The 19,966-nt window shown below is 44.8% G+C and overlaps 1 protein-coding gene across 5 annotated transcripts in view; it reads right to left on the bottom strand.

Moving 5' to 3' along the window:
- Tomosyn (syntaxin-binding protein tomosyn) overlaps nt 1-19,966 on the bottom strand; it is a 567,161-nt gene that overhangs the window by 218,521 nt on the left and 328,674 nt on the right. For all 5 annotated transcript variants that reach the window (XM_070105267.1, XM_070105268.1, XM_070105270.1 and 2 more), the window contains exons 3-5: nt 10,410-10,592; nt 8,190-8,324; nt 6,725-6,788 (exon numbers count right to left, since the gene is read on the bottom strand). In XM_070105267.1, the coding sequence (XP_069961368.1) occupies nt 6,725-6,788; nt 8,190-8,324; nt 10,410-10,592 (382 nt within the window). The remainder of the gene's footprint in view (nt 1-6,724; nt 6,789-8,189; nt 8,325-10,409; nt 10,593-19,966) is intronic.

The following is a 19,966-nucleotide window of genomic DNA, read 5'->3' as shown; positions in this document are numbered from 1 at the left end:
ACAACACAACACACAACACAACACAACACACAACACACACAACACAACACAACACACACACAACACAACACACACACAACACACACACAACACACACACAACACACACACAACACACACACACACACAACACACACACACACACACAACACACACACAACACACACACACACAACACACACACAACACAACACACACACACTCACACACACAACACAACACACACACAACACAACACACACACAACGCACACACAACACACACACAACAAAAATACAACACACACACAACACAACACAAACGCAACACAACACACACACACACACACTCACAACACACACACAACGCACACACAACACACACACACAACACAACACACACACAACATAACACACAACACAACACACAACACAACACAACACACACACAACACAACACACAACACAACACACACACAACACAACACACAACACAACACACACACAACACACACACAACACACACACAACACAACACAACACTTAAAACCAGGTAACTGAACAGGTAAAACTTGCTATTTTGGCTTAAATAGCAGCGCTCTTCTTGCTGAATAAGTCAAGCGAAAATTTGACTATGTAATAATTTCGCAAAAATCACTCTGAGCCTAACAAAAAAAACATATTTCATTGTGTTTGTTTAGTATTAAATTACTGCAAACTTATCTAAAATATATTAAGTTGGCCTAGGCTAAATTAAATTGTGCTTGTTATAATAAGGTCAGGTAAGTTTTCTAAGTTTCTTTTGGTACAAAATTATTAATTTTTACATTAACAGAAGTGAAAATAATGCATCTTTAAACATATAAGAGAAAATTTTAGAAAGGACCTAACTGATAAATGGCCAATTTTACCTATTCTGCATGACATATGTACAGCCTCTCCTCACTTAGTGACGTACTCGTTTACCGACGACTTGGACTTACGATGGGCTCTCTGACCCATTTGCCTACCTAAATAATGTATAGAGTTGATTTATTCTATTCTGCTTATTAGAATATACAGTACAATACTGTATAAACATTTCAGTACATACCAGAAATGTTATAAATGTATCAGAGGTGACATTAAAACAATATCAGATGGCTGACACAAACTCACTACCATTATAGGATGCTCCTCATTTAGCGACGAATATGTTTACTGATGGGGTCTTAAGAATGGAAGTCTTTCGTTAAGTGAGGAGAGGCTGTATACAGCAGGGCCCAGCTTTACGGCGTTCCAATAATACAGCAGAGGCTGTATACAGCAGGGCCCAGCTTTACGGCGTTCCAATAATACGGCAGAGGCTGTATATAGCAGGGCCCAGCTTTACGGCGTTCCAATAATATGGCAGAGGCTGTATATAGCAGGGCCCAGCTTTACGGCGTTCCAATAATACGGCAGAGGCTGTATACAGCAGGGCCCAGCTTTACGGCGTTCCAATAATACGGCAGAGGCTGTATAAAGCAGGACCCAGCTTTATGGCGTTCCAATAATACGGCAAAGGCTGTATACAGCAGACACAGCTTTACGGCGTTCCAATAATATGGCAGAGGCTGTATATAGCAGGGCCCAGCTTTACGGCGTTCCAATAATACGGCAGAGGCTATATATAGCAGGGCCCAGCTTCACGGCGTTCCAATAATACGGCAGAGGCTGTATATAGCAGGGCCCAGCTTTACGGCGTTCCAATAATACGGCAGAGGCTATATATAGCAGGGCCCAGCTTCACGGCGTTCCAATAATACAGCAGAGGCTGTATATAGCAGGGCCCAGCTTTACGGCATTCCACTAATAGGGCAATTTCAAATTATGACAAACTTGCCATATGGCTCCCGGTCTTTCTAATATGGCACGCCCCACCCAGTCTGTTTACATTCTCCACGAGCACATCTATTATATGTGGAAACTTCACAAAATTTCAAGTATTTTAAAGCTACTGCGTATTTTAAATGTACTCTGGTAATTATACTTATGTGTACCCATACCTAAATATCCTTACACACTGTGCTGGCGTGCAGGTACATATTAAAATCACAGTCTCTCCATTCTTGATGCTATATTAATAATACGAGTTATCTCTTGGCCACATAAAATGTTGGAGTGTGAGCAAAGTAACATTTATGAAGGGGTTCAGGGAAACCGGCAGGCCGGACTTGAGTCCTGGAGATGGGAAGTACAGTGCCTGCACTCTGAAGGAGGGGTGTTAATGTTGCAGTTTAAAAACTGTAGTGTAAAGCACCCTTCTGGCAAGACAGTGATGGAGTGAATGATGGTGAAAGTTTTTCTTTTATGGGCCACCCTGCCTTGGTGGACCACCCTGCCTTGGTGGGCCACCCTGCCTTGGTGGGCCACCCTGCCTTGGTGGGCCACCCTGCCTTGGTGGACCACCCTGCCTTGGTGGACCACCCTGCCTTGGTGGGCCACCCTGCCTTGGTGGGCCACCCTGCCTTGGTGGGCCACCCTGCCTTGGTGGGCCACCCTGCCTTGGTGGGCCACCCTGCCTTGGTGGGCCACCCTGCCTTGGTGGGCCACCCTGCCTTGGTGGGCCACCCTGCCTTGGTGGGCCACCCTGCCTTGGTGGACCACCCTGCCTTGGTGGGCCACCCTGCCTTGGTGGGCCACCCTGCCTTGGTGGGCCACCCTGCCTTGGTGGACCACCCTGCCTTGGTGGACCACCCTGCCTTGGTGGGCCACCCTGCCTTGGTGGGCCACCCTGCCTTGGTGGACCACCCTGCCTTGGTGGGCCACCCTGCCTTGGTGGGCCACCCTGCCTTGGTGGACCACCCTGCCTTGGTGGACCACCCTGCCTTGGTGGACCACCCTGCCTTGGACCACCCTGCCTTGGTGGACCACCCTGCCTTGGTGGACCACCCTGCCTTGGTGGACCACCCTGCCTTGGTGGACCACCCTGCCTTGGTGGACCACCCTGCCTTGGTGGACCACCTTGCACTTGTGGTAGCCAGTAGACTTGTAGCACTTGTGGTAGGCAGTAGACTTGTAGCACTTGTGGTAGCCAGTAGACTTGTAGCACTTGTGGTAGCCAGAAGACTTGTAGCACTTGTGGTAGCCAGTAGACTTGTAGCACTTGTGGTAGCCAGTAGACTTGTAGCACTTGTGGTAGCCAGTAGACTTGTAGCACTTGTGGTAGCCAGTAGACTTGTAGCACTTGTGGTAGCCAGTAGACTTGTAGCACTTGTGGTAGCCAGTAGACTTGTAGCACTTGTGGTAGCCAGTAGACTTGTAGCACTTGTGGTAGCCAGTAGACTTGTAGCACTTGTGGTAGCCAGTAGACTTGTAGCACTTGTGGTAGCCAGTAGACTTGTAGCACTTGTGGTAGCCAGTAGACTTGTAGCACTTGTGGTAGCCAGAAGACTTGTAGCACTTGTGGTAGCCAGTAGATTTGTAGCACTTGCGGTAGCCAGGCAACTTGTAGCACTTGCGGTAGCCAGTAGACTTGTAGCACTTGCGGTAGCCAGTAGACTTGTAGCACTTGTGGTAGCCAGTAGACTTGTAGCACTTGCGGTAGCCAGTGGACTTGTAGCACTTGCGGTAGCCAGTGGACTTGTAGCACTTGCGGTAGCCAGTGGACTTGTAGCACTTGCGGTAGCCAGTGGACTTGTAGCACTTGCGGTAGCCAGTGGACTTGTAGCACTTGCGGTAGCCAGTGGACTTGTAGCACTTGCGGTAGCCAGTAGACTTGTAGCACTTGCGGTAGCCAGTAGACTTGTAGCACTTGCGGTAGCCAGTAGACTTGTAGCACTTGCGGTAGCCAGTAGACTTGTAGCACTTGCGGTAGCCAGTAGACTTGTAGCACTTGCGGTAGCCAGTAGACTTGTAGCACTTGCGGTAGCCAGTAGACTTGTAGCACTTGCGGTAGCCAGTAGACTTGTAGCACTTGCGGTAGCCAGTAGACTTGTAGCACTTGCGGTAGCCAGTAGACTTGTAGCACTTGCGGTAGCCAGTAGACTTGTAGCACTTGCGGTAGCCAGTAGACTTGTAGCACTTGCGGTAGCCAGTAGACTTGTAGCACTTGCGGTAGCCAGTAGACTTGTAGCACTTGCGGTAGCCAGTAGACTTGTAGCACTTGCGGTAGCCAGTAGACTTGTAGCACTTGTGGTAGCCAGTAGACTTGTAGCACTTGTGGTAGCCAGTAGACTTGTAGCACTTGTAGCCAGTAAACTTGTAGCACTTGTGGTAGCCAGTAGACTTGTAGCACTTGTGGTAGCCAGTAGACTTGTAGCACTTGTGGTAGCCAGTAGACTTGTAGCACTTGTGGTAGCCAGTAAACTTGTAGCACTTGTGGTAGCCAGTAGACTTGTAGCACTTGTGGTAGCCAGTAGACTTGTAGCACTTGTGGTAGCCAGTAAACTTGTAGCACTTGTGGTAGCCAGGCAACTTGTAGCACTTGTGGTAGCCAGTAGACTTGTAGCACTTGTGGTAGCCAGGCAACTTGTAGCACTTGTGGTATCCAGTAAACTTGTAGCACTTGTGGTAGCCAGTAAACTTGTAGCACTTGTGGTAGCCAGGCAACTTGTAGCACTTGTGGTAGCCAGGCAACTTGTAGCACTTGTGGTATCCAGTAAACTTGTAGCACTTGTGGTAGCCAGTAAACTTGTAGCACTTGTGGTAGCCAGTAGACTTGTAGCACTTGTGGTAGCCAGGCAACTTGTAGCACTTGTGGTAGCCAGGCAACTTGTAGCACTTGTGGTATCCAGTAAACTTGTAGCACTTGTGGTAGCCAGTAAACTTGTAGCACTTGTGGTAGCCAGTAAACTTGTAGCACTTGTGGTAGCCAGTAGCCAGTAAACTTGTAGCACTTGTGGTAGCCAGTAGACTTGTAGCACTTGTGGTAGGCAACCAGTAGCCAGGCAACTTGTAGCACTTGTGGTAGCCAGTAAACTTGTAGCACTTGTGGTAGCCAGGAGACTTGTAGCACTTGTGGTAGCCAGGCAACTTGTAGCACTTGTGGTAGCCAGGCAACTTGTAGCACTTGTGGTAGCCAGTAGACTTGTAGCACTTGTGGTAGCCAGTAGACTTGTAGCACTTGTGGTAGCCAGTAAACTTGTAGCACTTGTGGTAGCCAGGCAACTTGTAGCACTTGTGGTAGCCAGTAGACTTGTAGCACTTGTGGTAGCCAGTAGACTTGTAGCACTTGTGGTAGCCAGTAGACTTGTAGCACTTGTGGTAGCCAGTAGACTTGTAGCACTTGTGGTAGCCAGGCAACTTGTAATCCAACATGAGAGAAAATGTGTGACGATAATATTACTGGGGGTAACTAGAAAATTATTCCTTTCGTATGCCTTCACTCAGAGCATCATTTCTAAAAATGGCGTTACATGAGAATGGGAGTGTTTCTCTTTATTTATTCTACTGTATCAACATGGAGACAACTTGTACACAATATAAAGTGTCTGTATTATGGTACAATACAAACTTGTATCAACAAACACCAGACGAGTTCGCCTGGTTTGTTTACATTACGTGGGGGTGGGGTGGGGGGGAGGGGGGGGTGGGGGGAGGGGGGGGTGGGGGGCTGCCCTGGCTGGCTACCATACTTCCCAACCTGACGTCCTACAAATAAAACTCACCTCTCACCCTACATTAAAACTACAAATATTTTAAGGTAAGTAATGGATGTACTGTGTGTGTGTATTCTAGTTTTTACTGTTTTTAAGGCCTAGTTCTATTGCTAATTTATGTTAGTGTAAACTTGTTACCTGGCATTTACAATGGTGCTTCGGGATACGAACACCTCCCAACTCGAACAATTATGTAAGTGTATTTATGTAAGTGTTTTTGTAAGTGTATTTTTGGGAGTCTGAAATGAACTATTTTTATTTTTTTTTTTTATTATCACACCGGCCGATTCCCACCAAGGCAGGGTGGCCCGAAAAAGAAAAACTTTCACCATCATTCACTCCATCACTGTCTTGCCAGAAGGGTGCTTTACACTACAGTTTCCAAACTGCAACATTAACACCCCTCCTTCAGAGTGCAGGCACTGTACTTCCCATCTCCAGGACTCAAGTCCGGCCTGCCGGTTTCCCTGAATCCCTTCATAAATGTTACTTTGCTCACACTCCAACAGCACGTCAAGTATTAAAAACCATTTGTCTCCATTCACTCCTATCAAACACGCTCACGCATGCCTGCTGGAAGTCCAAGCCCCTCGCACACAAAACCTCCTTTACCCCCTCCCTCCAACCCTTCCTAGGCCGACCCCTACCCCGCCTTCCTTCCACTACAGACTGATACACTCTTGAAGTCATTCTGTTTCGCTCCATTCTCTCTACATGTCCGAACCACCTCAACAACCCTTCCTCCGCCCTCTGGACAACAGTTTTGGTAATCCCGCACCTCCTCCTAACTTCCAAAAATGAACTAATCTAATTTATATTATTCCTTATGGGAACAAATTCATTTGGTGTTGGCACTTGAACAGCCTTCTGGAACGAATTAAGTTCGTATCCCGAGGTGCCACTGTATATGCATTCGTAAGTGGAAAAAATGGCATTCTGCTTTCTGGTGATCTCAGCTTTGCAGCGGTAACCTGGAGCCTAACCTGCCATATAAGTGGGGCCCTACTGTATATATATATAACATCTTGATATACCCACACAATCAAAATCAATCACTCTCTCCCTCTCTCACACACACAAAAGGGGACTGACTACCTCGACGATCAACAACAGGAGTGGTACTGACCTTGCCTGGGTCAACTGGACAATCACTGAGGTGAACCACGGGACCAGGATGTGTCTTCCTGCTTCTGAAATATATACATTTTCCATTAATAATAATAGATAGACAGATAGATATGGCCTTGTTTTGCTTCCACACTCGTATTGCTGTTTATGTATAGTGCTGGTTCATCAGGTTTCAAGTCTACCAGTTGGTTGATTTTTTAGGTTTAGTGTATTGAACAGACATATGTACCAGATATAAAGAATAGATATAACTACCACACATACCAGATAAATACCACAGGAGAGTGGTGGTAGTGGTACCAAGACTGTGAACCAAATTTCCCACTGGACCACTGGTACACCAGGCTTGTGAACCAAGTCTCCCACTGGACCACTGGTACACCAGGCTTGCAAACTAAGTCTCCCAGTGGACCACTGGTACACCAGGCTTGTGAACCAAGTCTCCCAGTGGACCACTGGTACACCAGGCTTGTGAACCAAGTCTCCCAGTGGACCACTGGTACATCAGGCTTGTGAACCAAGCCTCCCACTGGATCACTGGTACACCAGGCTTGTGAACCAAGTCTCCCAGTGGACCACTGGTACACCAGGCTTGTGAACCAAGTCTCCCACTGGACCACTGGTACACCAGGCTTGTGAACCAAGTCTCCCACTGGACCACTGGTACACCAGGCTTGTGAACCAAGTCTCCCACTGGACCACTGGTACACCAGGCTTGTGAACCAAGTCTCCCACTGGACCACTGGTACACCAGGCTTGTGAACCAAGTCTCCCACTGGACCACTGGTACACCAGGCTTGTGAACCAAGTCTCCCACTGGACCACTGGTATACCAGGCTTGCAAACCAAGTCTCCCAGTGGACCACTGGTACACCAGGCTTGCGAACCAAGTCTCCCAGTGGACCACTGGTACACCAGGCTTGCAAACCAAGTCTCCAACTGGACCACTGGTACATCAGGCTTGTGAACCAAGCCTCCCAGTGGACCACTGGTACATCAGGCTTGTGAACCAAGTCTCCCAGTGGACCACTGGTACACCAGGCTTGTGAACCAAGTCTCCCAGTGGACCACTGGTACATCAGGCTTGTGAATCAAGTCTTCAAAATGATAGGATGGATAACTAGAACCTTCAAAATGATAGGATGGATAACTAGAACCTTCAAAATGATAGGATGGATAACTATTGGTGGTAGTAGTGGTAGCTGTGGTAGTAATTACATCACGGTGTGCAAGTAACTTCAAGCTAGGTTACAGAAAGCAGTGCTAACTTAGATGTTAGATTTTCTCTCTCTCTCTCTCTCTCTCTCTCTCTCTCACACACACATATGCACGTGCGTGCAAACACACAACACCAGTGTAGTTAGTACTCACAATACAACACAACTAACACCACAGTACAACACAACACCACAGTACAACACAATACCACAACACAACAACTAATACCACAACACAATACTTACAGTTCAATAGCCTTGTTCCAGTTAACAATATAACCAGACAGATGGAACACTTCAATATTAACAACATGTATGTTGCCTCTCTCAGTACCAACATACAACCACTTGCTGAGGAAGGGTAGGTGAAGACAAGTGATTCTGCAACAATACAGTAACAATTATTATCATCATTATACCAATAATAATCATAAAAATAATATTTTACAGTAACAAAAATTATATTACGAAGAATTACAATAATTATTATAATAGTACAGTGAACCCTCGGTTTTCCCGAGTCTCTGTTTTCGTGAAGTTCTGTTATCGTTAACTTTTTTTTGTCAAAATGTAGCCTCTGTTTTCGTGATTTCGCTCTGATTTTGGCAGTCATACGGAACGTGTCCCAGTAACCACATGCACACAAAGCTTCCCATACATGCATTCTCAGTCAGTGTGGCATTGTTTCTCGGCGAGTGAGCATCACCCCACGCATTCATACAACACATTTCGTAATAATCCATTATTTTTTTGTGCTTGCAACTGCTAAATAAGCCACCATGTGACCAGAATATGTCCAAGAGAAGGATTTTGAAGGGCTTGGGGCTGACCCTGTCGACCCTACGCCTGTTGTGGAATGTATTGTGGGATTGGAGAAGTCCATGGGGTTGAATGTGTGTGGCAAAGATGAGGAAGAGTTGGTGGAGAACTACAGTGAAGAGCTGCAAGAACTTCATCTGTAACACCAACAGAGAACAGCTGAGGAGGAGGAAGAGAAAGGGAAGAAGGTGCATTCTTCAGTGATTAACCCTTTAACTGTCCAAACGTAGATCTACGTTCACTCACAGAGGAAGAGAAAGGGAAGAAGGTGCGTTCTTCAGTGATTAACCCTTTAACTATCCAAACGTAGATCTACGTTCACTCGCGTAGGAAGAGAAAGGGAAGAAGGTGCGTTCTTCAGTGATTAACCCTTTAACTGTCCAAATGTAGATCTACGTTCACTCGCGTAGCGCTTCGAACGTACATCTACGTTCGATTTTACATGCTTTCTTACGTAAAAAAAGGTAGATCTACGTTCGGAGCGCTACGCAAGCAGATGTAGATCTATGTTTGGACAGTTTAAGGGTTAAGGACATGTGTGCAAAGTGGAGTGAGGTGTAAACATTTGTGGAGGAACATCATCCTAACAAAGCTGTTGCAACCCTTGTCTGCAACATGTTCAATGACAATGCCACGTCCCATTTTAGGCAAATCTTAAAGAGACACAAGAAACAGAGCTCTCTGGAACAATTTTTTGAACGACAGGGGTCCAGTGACTCAAGGTGGTCCTAGTGCCATTAAAAAACAAAGAAGGGAACCCCAAATAAGGACTTGGTACCTAAGTCTTTATGGAAAGGGATTCCCCTTCCAAACAATAATCAGTCCTCCCTCTCCCCTCCTCCCGTCTTCCATACGCCAACAAGAGTCTTCAATAAAGGTAAGTGTGATGTTAAATGTTCATTTATACGTTTTATTATTGCTTTATATTGATCTGTCATTCTTTTCTGTATGCAAATCTATATTTAATCTCTAAAAAAAATATATTTTGCTAATACTTTTGGGTGTCGGGAACGGATTAATTGGATTTACATTATTTCTTATGGAGAAAATGATATCAGTTTTCGTCAAACTCTCTGGAACAGATTAATCACAAAAACCGAGGGTTTTTGTGATTACTGTAATTACAATAATAATTACAATACTCATATTACAATAATTATTACAATAATAATTTCAATAATTATAATATTTACAATGTTAAAATTACAATAAATTATATTTACATTATTAATTACAATTACAACAATATTACAAAAAGATTAATATTACAATAAGAATAATAATTACAATAATTATATTAAAATAATCAATAATTTAATAAGGTTTGATCCAATGAGGTGGAGTAGCTCCACCTCCTTGGATCCAGAGCCCTCCCCCAAACACAATTCCACAATTCTGGACCGAATTTCAGACCATGGTGGACCGGGAGGTGAAACTGGTCCAGGCTGGACCAAAATTATTTTTTTGATAATTTGTGAGTTTGAATTAGAATTTGAGAATTGTATTGGAAGGAGACTTTGATTTAGATATTTTTAGAGAGATAGAGAAATAGAGAGAGAGAGAGAGAGAGAGAGAGAGAGAGAGACTAGTAAACATATGGATGGAAATACTCTCTCTCTCTCTCTCTCTCTCTCTCACAACACTTACCTCTCTCTCTGGAACTTAAGAGAGTGCACAATCTCTGGTCTCTTCTGTCTATAGTTCCACAAATGGATAAAGTCATCAGCGGTCGCAGTAACCAGAGCTCCTTCATTTATAAGGAACAGCAGATGGAGTACAGCAGCCTCGGACTCGTGGCGTACATGTACGTCAACTCCTGGACGACCAATGCTGTACGCACACGTTAAGGAAAATGTACATGACCAGGGAAGATACGTACATGGGCAAGATATCTCACTTACATGGAACTGTTTCAAAGCGTACATGAGGATTGTAAGTGTACATGCATATTATAAATGTATGTGGATAAGAAAAACGCACATAAGGGAGGTATCCCACATGCATGGCCTTGTTTAAAGGCACCTAGGAGAATGTGTACATGCATGGGAAACAGAAAACATACCTGTGGAAGAATAATTACGTACATAGTTATACAGTGGAACCTCAAAAATCGAACTTAATCTGTTCCAGGAGTTAGTTCTAAATTCGAAAAGTCTGAAATTCGAAGCAATATTTCCCATAAGAAATAATGGAAATACAATTAATCCGTTCCAGAAACCCAAAAATATTCACACAAAAAATACATTTTATAGAGATTAATACAGTTTTAGATACAACAAATACTACAGTTTTTAATTATGTATAGTAATACATATAAAATAACATTTTTACTTACCTTTATTGAAGATTGGTGATGGCATCTGGAAGATAGGGAGGAGGAGAGAGAGAGTTGAGGTTAGTGTTTGGAAGGAGAATCCCCCTCCATGAGGACTTCAGGTAAAGCCCTCTCTGGGGTTACTTCCCTTCTCTGTCTTTTAATGCCACTAGGACCAGCTTGAGAGTCACTGGACCCCTGTCTCACAAAATAACTGTCCACAGTCCTCTGTTTCTGGCACCTCTTTAACATTTCCCTAAAATGGGACATGGTTCTGTCACTGAACTTGTTGCAAAGATGGCTTGTTTCAGCTTGCTCAGGGTGGTACTTCTGCACAAACATTTGGACATCATTCCACTTGACACAAATCTCCTTAATCTTTGAAGAAGGCACCTCATCTACTCCCTATATTAACACCTTTCACAACATCAGCTTCCTTGATTTGTTCTTTCTTTGCCAGGATAGAAATGATGGTCGACTTGTTTTTCCCATACATCCTGGCAAGCTCAACAAGTCTCACACCACTCTCATACTTCTGTATTATTTCCTTCTTCACATCTATGGTGTTTCTCACTTTCTTTACCACAGGGGTACCACTAGCAAGTTTCTTTGGGCCCATGGCAGCTTATTTCACAGTCCCACAAGCACTAAACACAACGAAATAATCGTAAAATGTGTGAATGAGAGCGCAGGTTATTGTTCACTCAAGCATAAACAAAGCTAGACTGCTCACGGCACCTGTGCGGGGATGCAGACAGAGCGGGCAGCAGACGGGTCCCGTACCCGGCGGTCCGAAAATAGGGGCGCGTTCAATAATAGGGACACAGTTTGTCCAAAAAATTATCCTATTTTCGAAACGTTCGATATGTGATACGTTCGATTTTTGAGGTTCCACTTTATGTACAATAATTACATATATATACAGGTGTATATACACCGAGAGGTATGATAAATTAGACACATGTGCAACTCTTGGGTATCTTTATTGAGGAAACGTTTCGCCACACAGTGGCTTCATCAGTCCATACATAGGAGAAACTTGAAGAACAGGAGGAGAATGAGGTAATCAGTCCCTCAACCTTGAGTCGATGTGTTCAGTCCATCAATCTTGAATAGAATACGGCATATCAGCGGAGAAGCAGCTTATAAACAGTATGGTAGGAGAGGTGCAGCAGTCATAGGTCGTGTCACATTTGTTCAATGTGGAAGTAGGTTGTGCCCAAGAATTAGGCAAGTGAAGAATTCCTAAGTATTAAGATCCCAAGAAGTTGCAGTGTCTGACAGGTTTGTAGATGAATCTACAAACCGAGAGGTATATATATCAGTGTATACATTGAGAGGTGTATATCATCTACATTCCTGTCCAACACAGCAACATCTTGGGATCATAATACAGGGAATTCTTCGCTTGCCTAACCCTTGGGCACGACTTACTTCCACACTGGACAAATGTGACACCACCTACGACTGCTGCACCTCATCTGCCTACAGTATATAAGCTACTTCTTCGTACATATGCTGTATTCTCATCAAGATTGATGGACTGATTACCTCAAACTCCTCCTGTTCTTCACCATTCTCCTTTGTATGGACTGATGAAGCCACTGTGTGGCGAAACATTTCCTTATTACAGATACCCAAGTGTTGCACATGTGTAATTTATCAACTTGTCGGGTCTCTGAACCATTTATCTATATCAGTGTATACACCGAGAAGCGTACGTCCGTGTATACACCGAGAAGCGTACGTCCGTGTATACACCGAGAAGCGTACGTCCGTGTATACACCGAGAAGCGTACGTCCGTGTATGCACCGAGAAGCGTACGTCCGTGTATGCACCGAGAAGCGTACGTCCGTGTATGCACCGAGAAGCGTACGTCCGTGTATGCACCGAGAAGCGTACGTCCGTGTATGCACCGAGAAGCGTACGTCCGTGTATGCACCGAGAAGCGTACGTCCGTGTATGCACCGAGAAGCGTACGTCCGTGTATGCACCGAGAAGCGTACGACGTGTATGCACCGAGAAGCGTACGTCCGTGTATGCACCGAGAAGCGTACGACCGTGTATGCACCGAGAAGCGTACGTCAGTGTATGCACCGAGAAGCGTACGTCAGTGTATGCACCGAGAAGCGTACGTCAGTGTATGCACCGAGAAGCGTACGTCAGTGTATGCACCGAGAAGCGTACGTCAGTGTATGCACCGAGAAGCGTACGTCAGTGTATACACAGAGAAGCGTACGTCAGTGTATACACAGAGAAGCGTACGTCAGTGTATACACAGAGAAGCGCACGTCAGTGTATACACAGAGAAGCGCACGTCAGTGTATACACAGAGAAGCGCACGTCAGTGTATACACAGAGAAGCGCACGTCAGTGTATACACCGAGAAGCGCACGTCAGTGTATACGTCAGTGTATACACCGAGAAGCGCACGTCAGTGTATACACCGAGAAGCGCACGTCAGTGTATACACCGAGAAGCGCACGTCAGTGTATACACCGAGAAGCGCACGTCAGTGTATACACCGAGAAGCGCACGTCAGTGTATACACCGAGAAGCGTACGTCAGTGTATACACCGAGAAGCGTACGTCAGTGTATACACCGAGAAGCGTACGTCAGTGTATACACCGAGAAGCGTACGTCAGTGTATACACCGAGAAGCGTACGTCAGTGTATACACCGAGAAGCGTACGTCAGTGTATACACCGAGAAGCGTACGTCAGTGTATACACCGAGAAGCGTACGTCAGTGTATACACAGAGAAGCGTACGTCAGTGTATACACAGAGAAGCGTACGTCAGTGTATACACAGAGAAGCGTACGTCAGTGTATACACAGAGAAGCGTACGTCAGTGTATACACAGAGAAGCGTACGTCAGTGTATACACAGAGAAGCGTACGTCAGTGTATACACAGAGAAGCGTACGTCAGTGTATACACAGAGAAGCGTACGTCAGTGTATACACCGAGAAGCGTACGTCAGTGTATACACCGAGAAGCGTACGTCAGTGTATACACAGAGAAGCGTACGTCAGTGTATACACAGAGAAGCGTACGTCAGTGTATACACAGAGAAGCGTACGTCAGTGTATACACTGAGAAGCGTACGTCAGTGTATACACAGAGAAGCGTACGTCAGTGTATACACCGAGAAGCGTACGTCAGAGTATACACCGAGAAGCGTACGTCAGTGTATACACCGAGAAGCGTATGTCAGAGTATACACAGAGGTGTATATCAGAGTATACACAGTATTACAACAACAATTGGCCTTCCATTAGCGTCATAATATAAAAATTCTGGATACAAAATAAACATTAAAATAAATTAATCTCTAATATCATATATATATATATATATATATATATACATTGTTCCCGTGTCTCACGACACTTATGACGCTCTGTGTCACTTGACACTTGTCTGTGTCACACGACACTTGTCCGTGTTGTTACGCTACTTCTCAACCGTGTCACTTGACACTTGTCTGTGTCACACGACACTCCTGCTGTCCTTGTCACACTTGACACCTTTGTCTCTGCGTCACACTGTCACCCGCATAGCGTCTTTCTTCTCAGAGGCCACTGTCACATGACACTGTCAGTGTACACTACAATCGTACCTTATTCAGTGTCACACGACTCCCTTTTCTTCTCAGTGTTCCACTACGATCCCATCCTTTCTCAGTGTTCCACTACGATCCCATCCTTTCTCAGTGTTCCACTACGATCCCAGCCTTTCTCAGTGTTCCACTACGATCCCAGCCTTTCTCAGTGTTCCACTACGATCCCATCCTTTCTCAGTGTTCCACTACGATCCCATCCTTTCTCAGTGTTCCACTACGATCCCATCCTTTCTCAGTGTTCCACTACGATCCCATCCTTTCTCAGTGTTCCACTACGATCCCATCCTTTCTCAGTGTTCCACTACGATCCCATCCTTTCTCAGTGTTCCACTACGATCACATCCTTTCTCAGTGTTACACTACGATCCCAGCCTTTCTCAGTGTTACACTACGATCCCAGCCTTTCTCAGTGTCACACTCCAGCGTTATCTTCATACAGTGTCACACTACAGTGTTATCTACATACAGTGTCACACTACAACCTTATCTACATACAGTGTCACACTACAACCTTATCTACATACAGTGTCACACTACAGTGTCAGCATGACTTGGTCCACAGTTGACTAGCGTCGGTGGCGAGTCCGTAGACATCACCTTCAATTGTACTCCTTGGTAGTCTTGTAAGTACTCTCTAAGACCAGTTGATATACACCGTAAGATGGTCTGGTGAGTACTGTCTCTAAGACCAGTTGATATACACCGTAAGATGGTCTGGTGAGTACTGTCTCTAAGACCAGTTGATATACACCGTAAGATGGTCTGGTGAGTACTGTCTCTAAGACCAGTTGATATACACCGTAAGATGGTCTGGTGAGTACTGTCTCTAAGACCAGTTGATATACACCGTAAGATGGTCTGGTGAGTACTGTCTCTAAGACCAGTTGACATACACCGTAAGATGGTCTGGTGAGTACTGTCTCTAAGACCAGTTGACATACACCGTAAGATGGTCTGGTGAGTACTGTCTCTAAGACCTGTTGATACACACCGTAAGATGGTCTGGTGAGTACTGTCTCTAAGACCAGTTGATATACACCGTAAGGTGGTCTGGTGAGTACTGTCTCTAAGACCAGTTGACATACACCGTAAGGTGGTCTGGTGAGTACTGTCTCTAAGACCAGTTGACATACACCGTAAGGTGGTCTGGTGAGTACTGTCTCTAAGACCAGTTGATATACACCGTAAGGAGGTCTGGTGAGTACTGTCTCTAAGACCAGTTGATACACACCGTAAGATGGTCTGGTGAGTACTGTCTCTAAGACCAGTTGACATACACCGTAAGGTGGTCTGGTGAGTACTGTCTCTAAGACCAGTTGATATACACCGTAAGGAGGTCTGGTGAGTACTGTCTCTAAGACCAGTTGATACACACCGTAAGATGGTCTGGTAAATACTACTTGCAGCACACACCATGTTGAGAGTTCGACCGTCAAGTAACCGAGGCCATCAGACTCACTGACCTGCGGTGAGCCGTTCTTCTCAAGCTAGTAGAAGCCAGTAGATGTATACCATAAGATGGTCAGAGGAATACTCTCTACTACCAGTAGATATATACCATAAGATGGTCAGAGGAATACTCTCTACTGCCAGTAGATATATACCATAAGATGGTCAGAGGAATACTCTCTACTGCCAGTAGATATATACCATAAGATGGTCAGAGGAATACTCTCTACTGCCAGTAGATATATACCGTCAGGTGTTCTGGTAATTACTGCTGCTAAGGCGGGCTCAGCAGTCCCCACATTGGGTCTGATGACGTACCCTGGGTACTGCCGGCACGTTAACACTAACTGCTAGTTTGGCAGGAGACCGTCACACACTGAGATGTGTATATCTCAGTGTATACACTGAGAGGTGTATATCTCAGTATATATACACTGAGAGGTGTATATCTCAGTGTATATACCGAGAGGTGTATATCACAGTGTATATACACTGAGAGGTGTATATATCAGTGTATATACACTGGTAGTTTACATTAATCAGTATTTTAGGTATTAAAGTATTCTTGACTGGTGGTGACCAGGTGACCTGAGAGAGAGAGAGAGAGAGAGAAAGAGAGAGAGAGAGAGAGAGAGAGAGAGAGAGAGAGAGAGAGAGAGAGAGAGAAAGAGAGAGAGAGAGAGAGAAAGAGAAAGAGAAAGAGAGAGAGAGAGAGAGAGAGGTGAAATAGGAAAGCAGAAATTCAGGAGGTAGGAGGGGTCAAAGGGAGGGAGAGAACAAAGGGAGAAGACAAAGAGGGAGAGGGAGGTAGGGAGAGAGGGAGAGGGAGGTAGGGAGAGAGGTAGTGAGGGAGAGAGGTAGTGAGGGAGAGAGGGAGAGAGAGAGGGAGAGAGAGAGGGAGGATTAGTGAACATTAAGCCAGAAGATAACTCCATGCTAACGTCACGAGCAGATGGAGATATCTCTCTCTCTCTCTCTCTCTCTCTCTCTCTCTCTCTCTCTCTCTCTCTCTCTCTCTCTCTCTCCCCCCCCTCTCTCTCTCTCTCTCTCTAATTAAAGAGTATTTAGGACGCTGTCACCTTACAAAGCAACCTTGTCTGTCTCTGTCATAGTCTGTCAGCCTGTCACTTAGCCTGTGTCTTTGTCTGTCAGCCTATGTTATAGTCAGTCAGTCTGTGTTATAGTCTGTCAGCCTGTGTTATAGTCTGTCAGTCTGTGTTATAGTCTGTCAGCCTATGTTATAGTCAGTCAGTCTGTGTTATAGTCAGTCAGTCTGTGTTATAGTCTGTCAGCCTGTGTTATAGTCTGTCAGCCTGTGTTATAGTCTGTCAGCCTATGTTATAGTCAGTCAGTCTGTGTTATAGTCTGTCAGCCTGTGTTATAGTCTGTCAGTCTGTGTTATAGTCTGTCAGCCTATGTTATAGTCAGTCAGTCTGTGTTATAGTCTGTCAGTCTGTGTTATAGTCTGTCAGCCTATGTTATAGTCAGTCAGTCTGTGTTATAGTCTGTCAGTCTGTGTTATAGTCTGTCAGTCTGTGTTATAGTCTGTCAGTCTGTGTTATAGTCTGTCAGTCTGTGTTATAGTCTGTCAGTCTGTGCTATAGTCTGTCAGTCTGTGTTATAGTCTGTCAGTCTGTGTTATAGTCTGTCAGCCTATGTTATAGTCAGTCAGTCTGTGTTATAGTCTGTCAGTCTGTGTTATAGTCTGTCAGTCTGTGTTATAGTCTGTCAGTCTGTGTTATAGTCTGTCAGTCTGTGTTATAGTCTGTCAGTCTGTGTTATAGTCTGTCAGTCTGTGTTATAGTCTGTCAGCCTGTGTTATAGTCTGTCAGTCTGTGTTATAGTCTGTCAGTCTGTGTTATAGTCTGTCAGTCTGTGTTATAGTCTGTCAGTCTGTGTTATAGTCTGTCAGTCTGTGTTATAGTCTGTCAGCCTGTGTTATAGTCTGTCAGTCTGTGTTATAGTCTGTCAGTCTGTTATAGTCTGTCAGTCTGTGTTATAGTCTGTCAGCCTGTGTTATAGTCTGTCAGTCTGTGTTATAGTCTGTCAGCCTGTGTTATAGTCTGTCAGTCTGTGTTATAGTCTGTCAGTCTGTGCTATAGTCTGTCAGTCTGTGTTATAGTCTGTCAGCCTGTGTTATAGTCTGTCAGTCTGTGTTATAGTCTTTCAGCCTGTGTTATAGTCTGTCAGCCTATGTTATAGTCTGTCAGTCTGTGTTATAGTCTGTCAGTCTGTGTTATAGTCAGTCAGTCTGTGTTATAGTCAGTCTGTGTTATAGTCTGTCAGTCTGTGTTATAGTCTGTCAGTCTGTGTTATAGTCTGTCAGCCTGTGTTATAGTCTGTCAGCCTGTGTTATAGTCTGTCAGCCTGTGTTATAGTCTGTCAGCCTGTGTTATAGTCTGTCAGCCTGTGTTATAGTCTGTCAGTCTGTGTTATAGTCTGTCAGCCTACGTTATAGTCTGTCAGTCTGTGTTATAGTCTGTCAGTCTGTGTTATAGTCTGTCAGTCTGTGTTATAGTCAGTCTGTGTTATAGTCTGTCAGTCTGTGTTATAGTCTGTCAGCCTGTGTTATTGTCAGCCTGTGTTAGTCAGTCTGTCAGCCTGTGTTAGTCTCTCAGCCTGTGTTAGTCAGTCTGTCAGCCTGTGTTAGTTAGTCTGTCAGCCTGTGTTAGTCAGTCTGTCAGCCTATGTTATAGTCTGTCAGCCTGTGTTATAGTCTGTCAGCCTGTGTTATAGTCTGTCAGCCTGTGTTATAGTCTGTCAGCCTGTGTTATAGTCTGTCAGTCTGTGTTATAGTCTGTCAGCCTGTGTTATTGTCAGCCTGTGTTAGTCTGTCAGCCTGTGTTAGTCTGTCAGCCTGTGTTAGTCTGTCAGCCTGTGCTAGTCTCTCAGCCTGTGTTAGTTAGTCTGTCAGCCTGTGTTAGTCAGTCTGTCAGCCTATGTTATAGTCTGTCAGCCTGTGTTATAGTCTGTCAGCCTGTGTTATAGTCTGTCAGCCTGTGTTATAGTCTGTCAGCCTGTGTTATAGTCTGTCAGCCTGTGTTATAGTCTGTCAGTCTGTGTTATAGTCTGTCAGCCTGTGTTATAGTCTGTCAGTCTGTGTTATAGTCTGTCAGCCTGTGTTATAGTCTGTCAGCCTGTGTTATAGTCAGTCTGTCAGCCTGTGTTAGTCTGTCAGCCTGTGTTAGTCAGTCTGTCAGCCTGTGTTTGTCTGTCAGTCTGTGTTAGTCTGTCAGCCTGTGTTAGTCTGTCAGCCTGTGTTAGTCTGTCAGCCTGTGTCAGTCTGTCAGCCTGTGTTCTGGTTTCTAACTCAAAATCCAAAATTTAACTCTGCTAAATTTTACTTGCTATAAATTTTGCGACGCCAAATTTTCCTCTCATTTTTTCACCGTCAAATTGGCCATCCGCGAAAATAATGGTCCGTCAAATTGGCCATCCGCGAAAATAATTGTGTGTCAAATTGATCAACCGCGAAAATAATGGTCCGTCAAATTGGTTTCCCGCGAAAATTATGATCAATCAAACTGGTCTCTCGCGAAAATAATAGTCAATCAAATTGGTTTACCGCAAAAATAGCCACCCGCTAAACTAGCTTCCCGCCAAATTAACACCCCGCTAAAACTTGTTTAACGCCAAACTTGGTTTTCCGCAGAATTTTTCTTACGTTACACTGGTTCTGTGCCAAATTAATTTCCTGCCAAATTAGTCTCCCAGAAAACTTGTTTCCCGCTAAATTAATTTCCTGAAAACGAAGTATTCCACCAAACTTTCTTCCCGCCAAATTAGTATCTCGTCAATCTGGTCTCACGCGAAG

This window comes from Cherax quadricarinatus, chromosome 98, assembly GCF_038502225.1.
Source record: "Cherax quadricarinatus isolate ZL_2023a chromosome 98, ASM3850222v1, whole genome shotgun sequence".
In the NCBI taxonomy this organism is placed as follows: domain Eukaryota; kingdom Metazoa; phylum Arthropoda; class Malacostraca; order Decapoda; family Parastacidae; genus Cherax; species Cherax quadricarinatus.
This window is presented reverse-complemented; position numbering and strand designations above follow the sequence as displayed.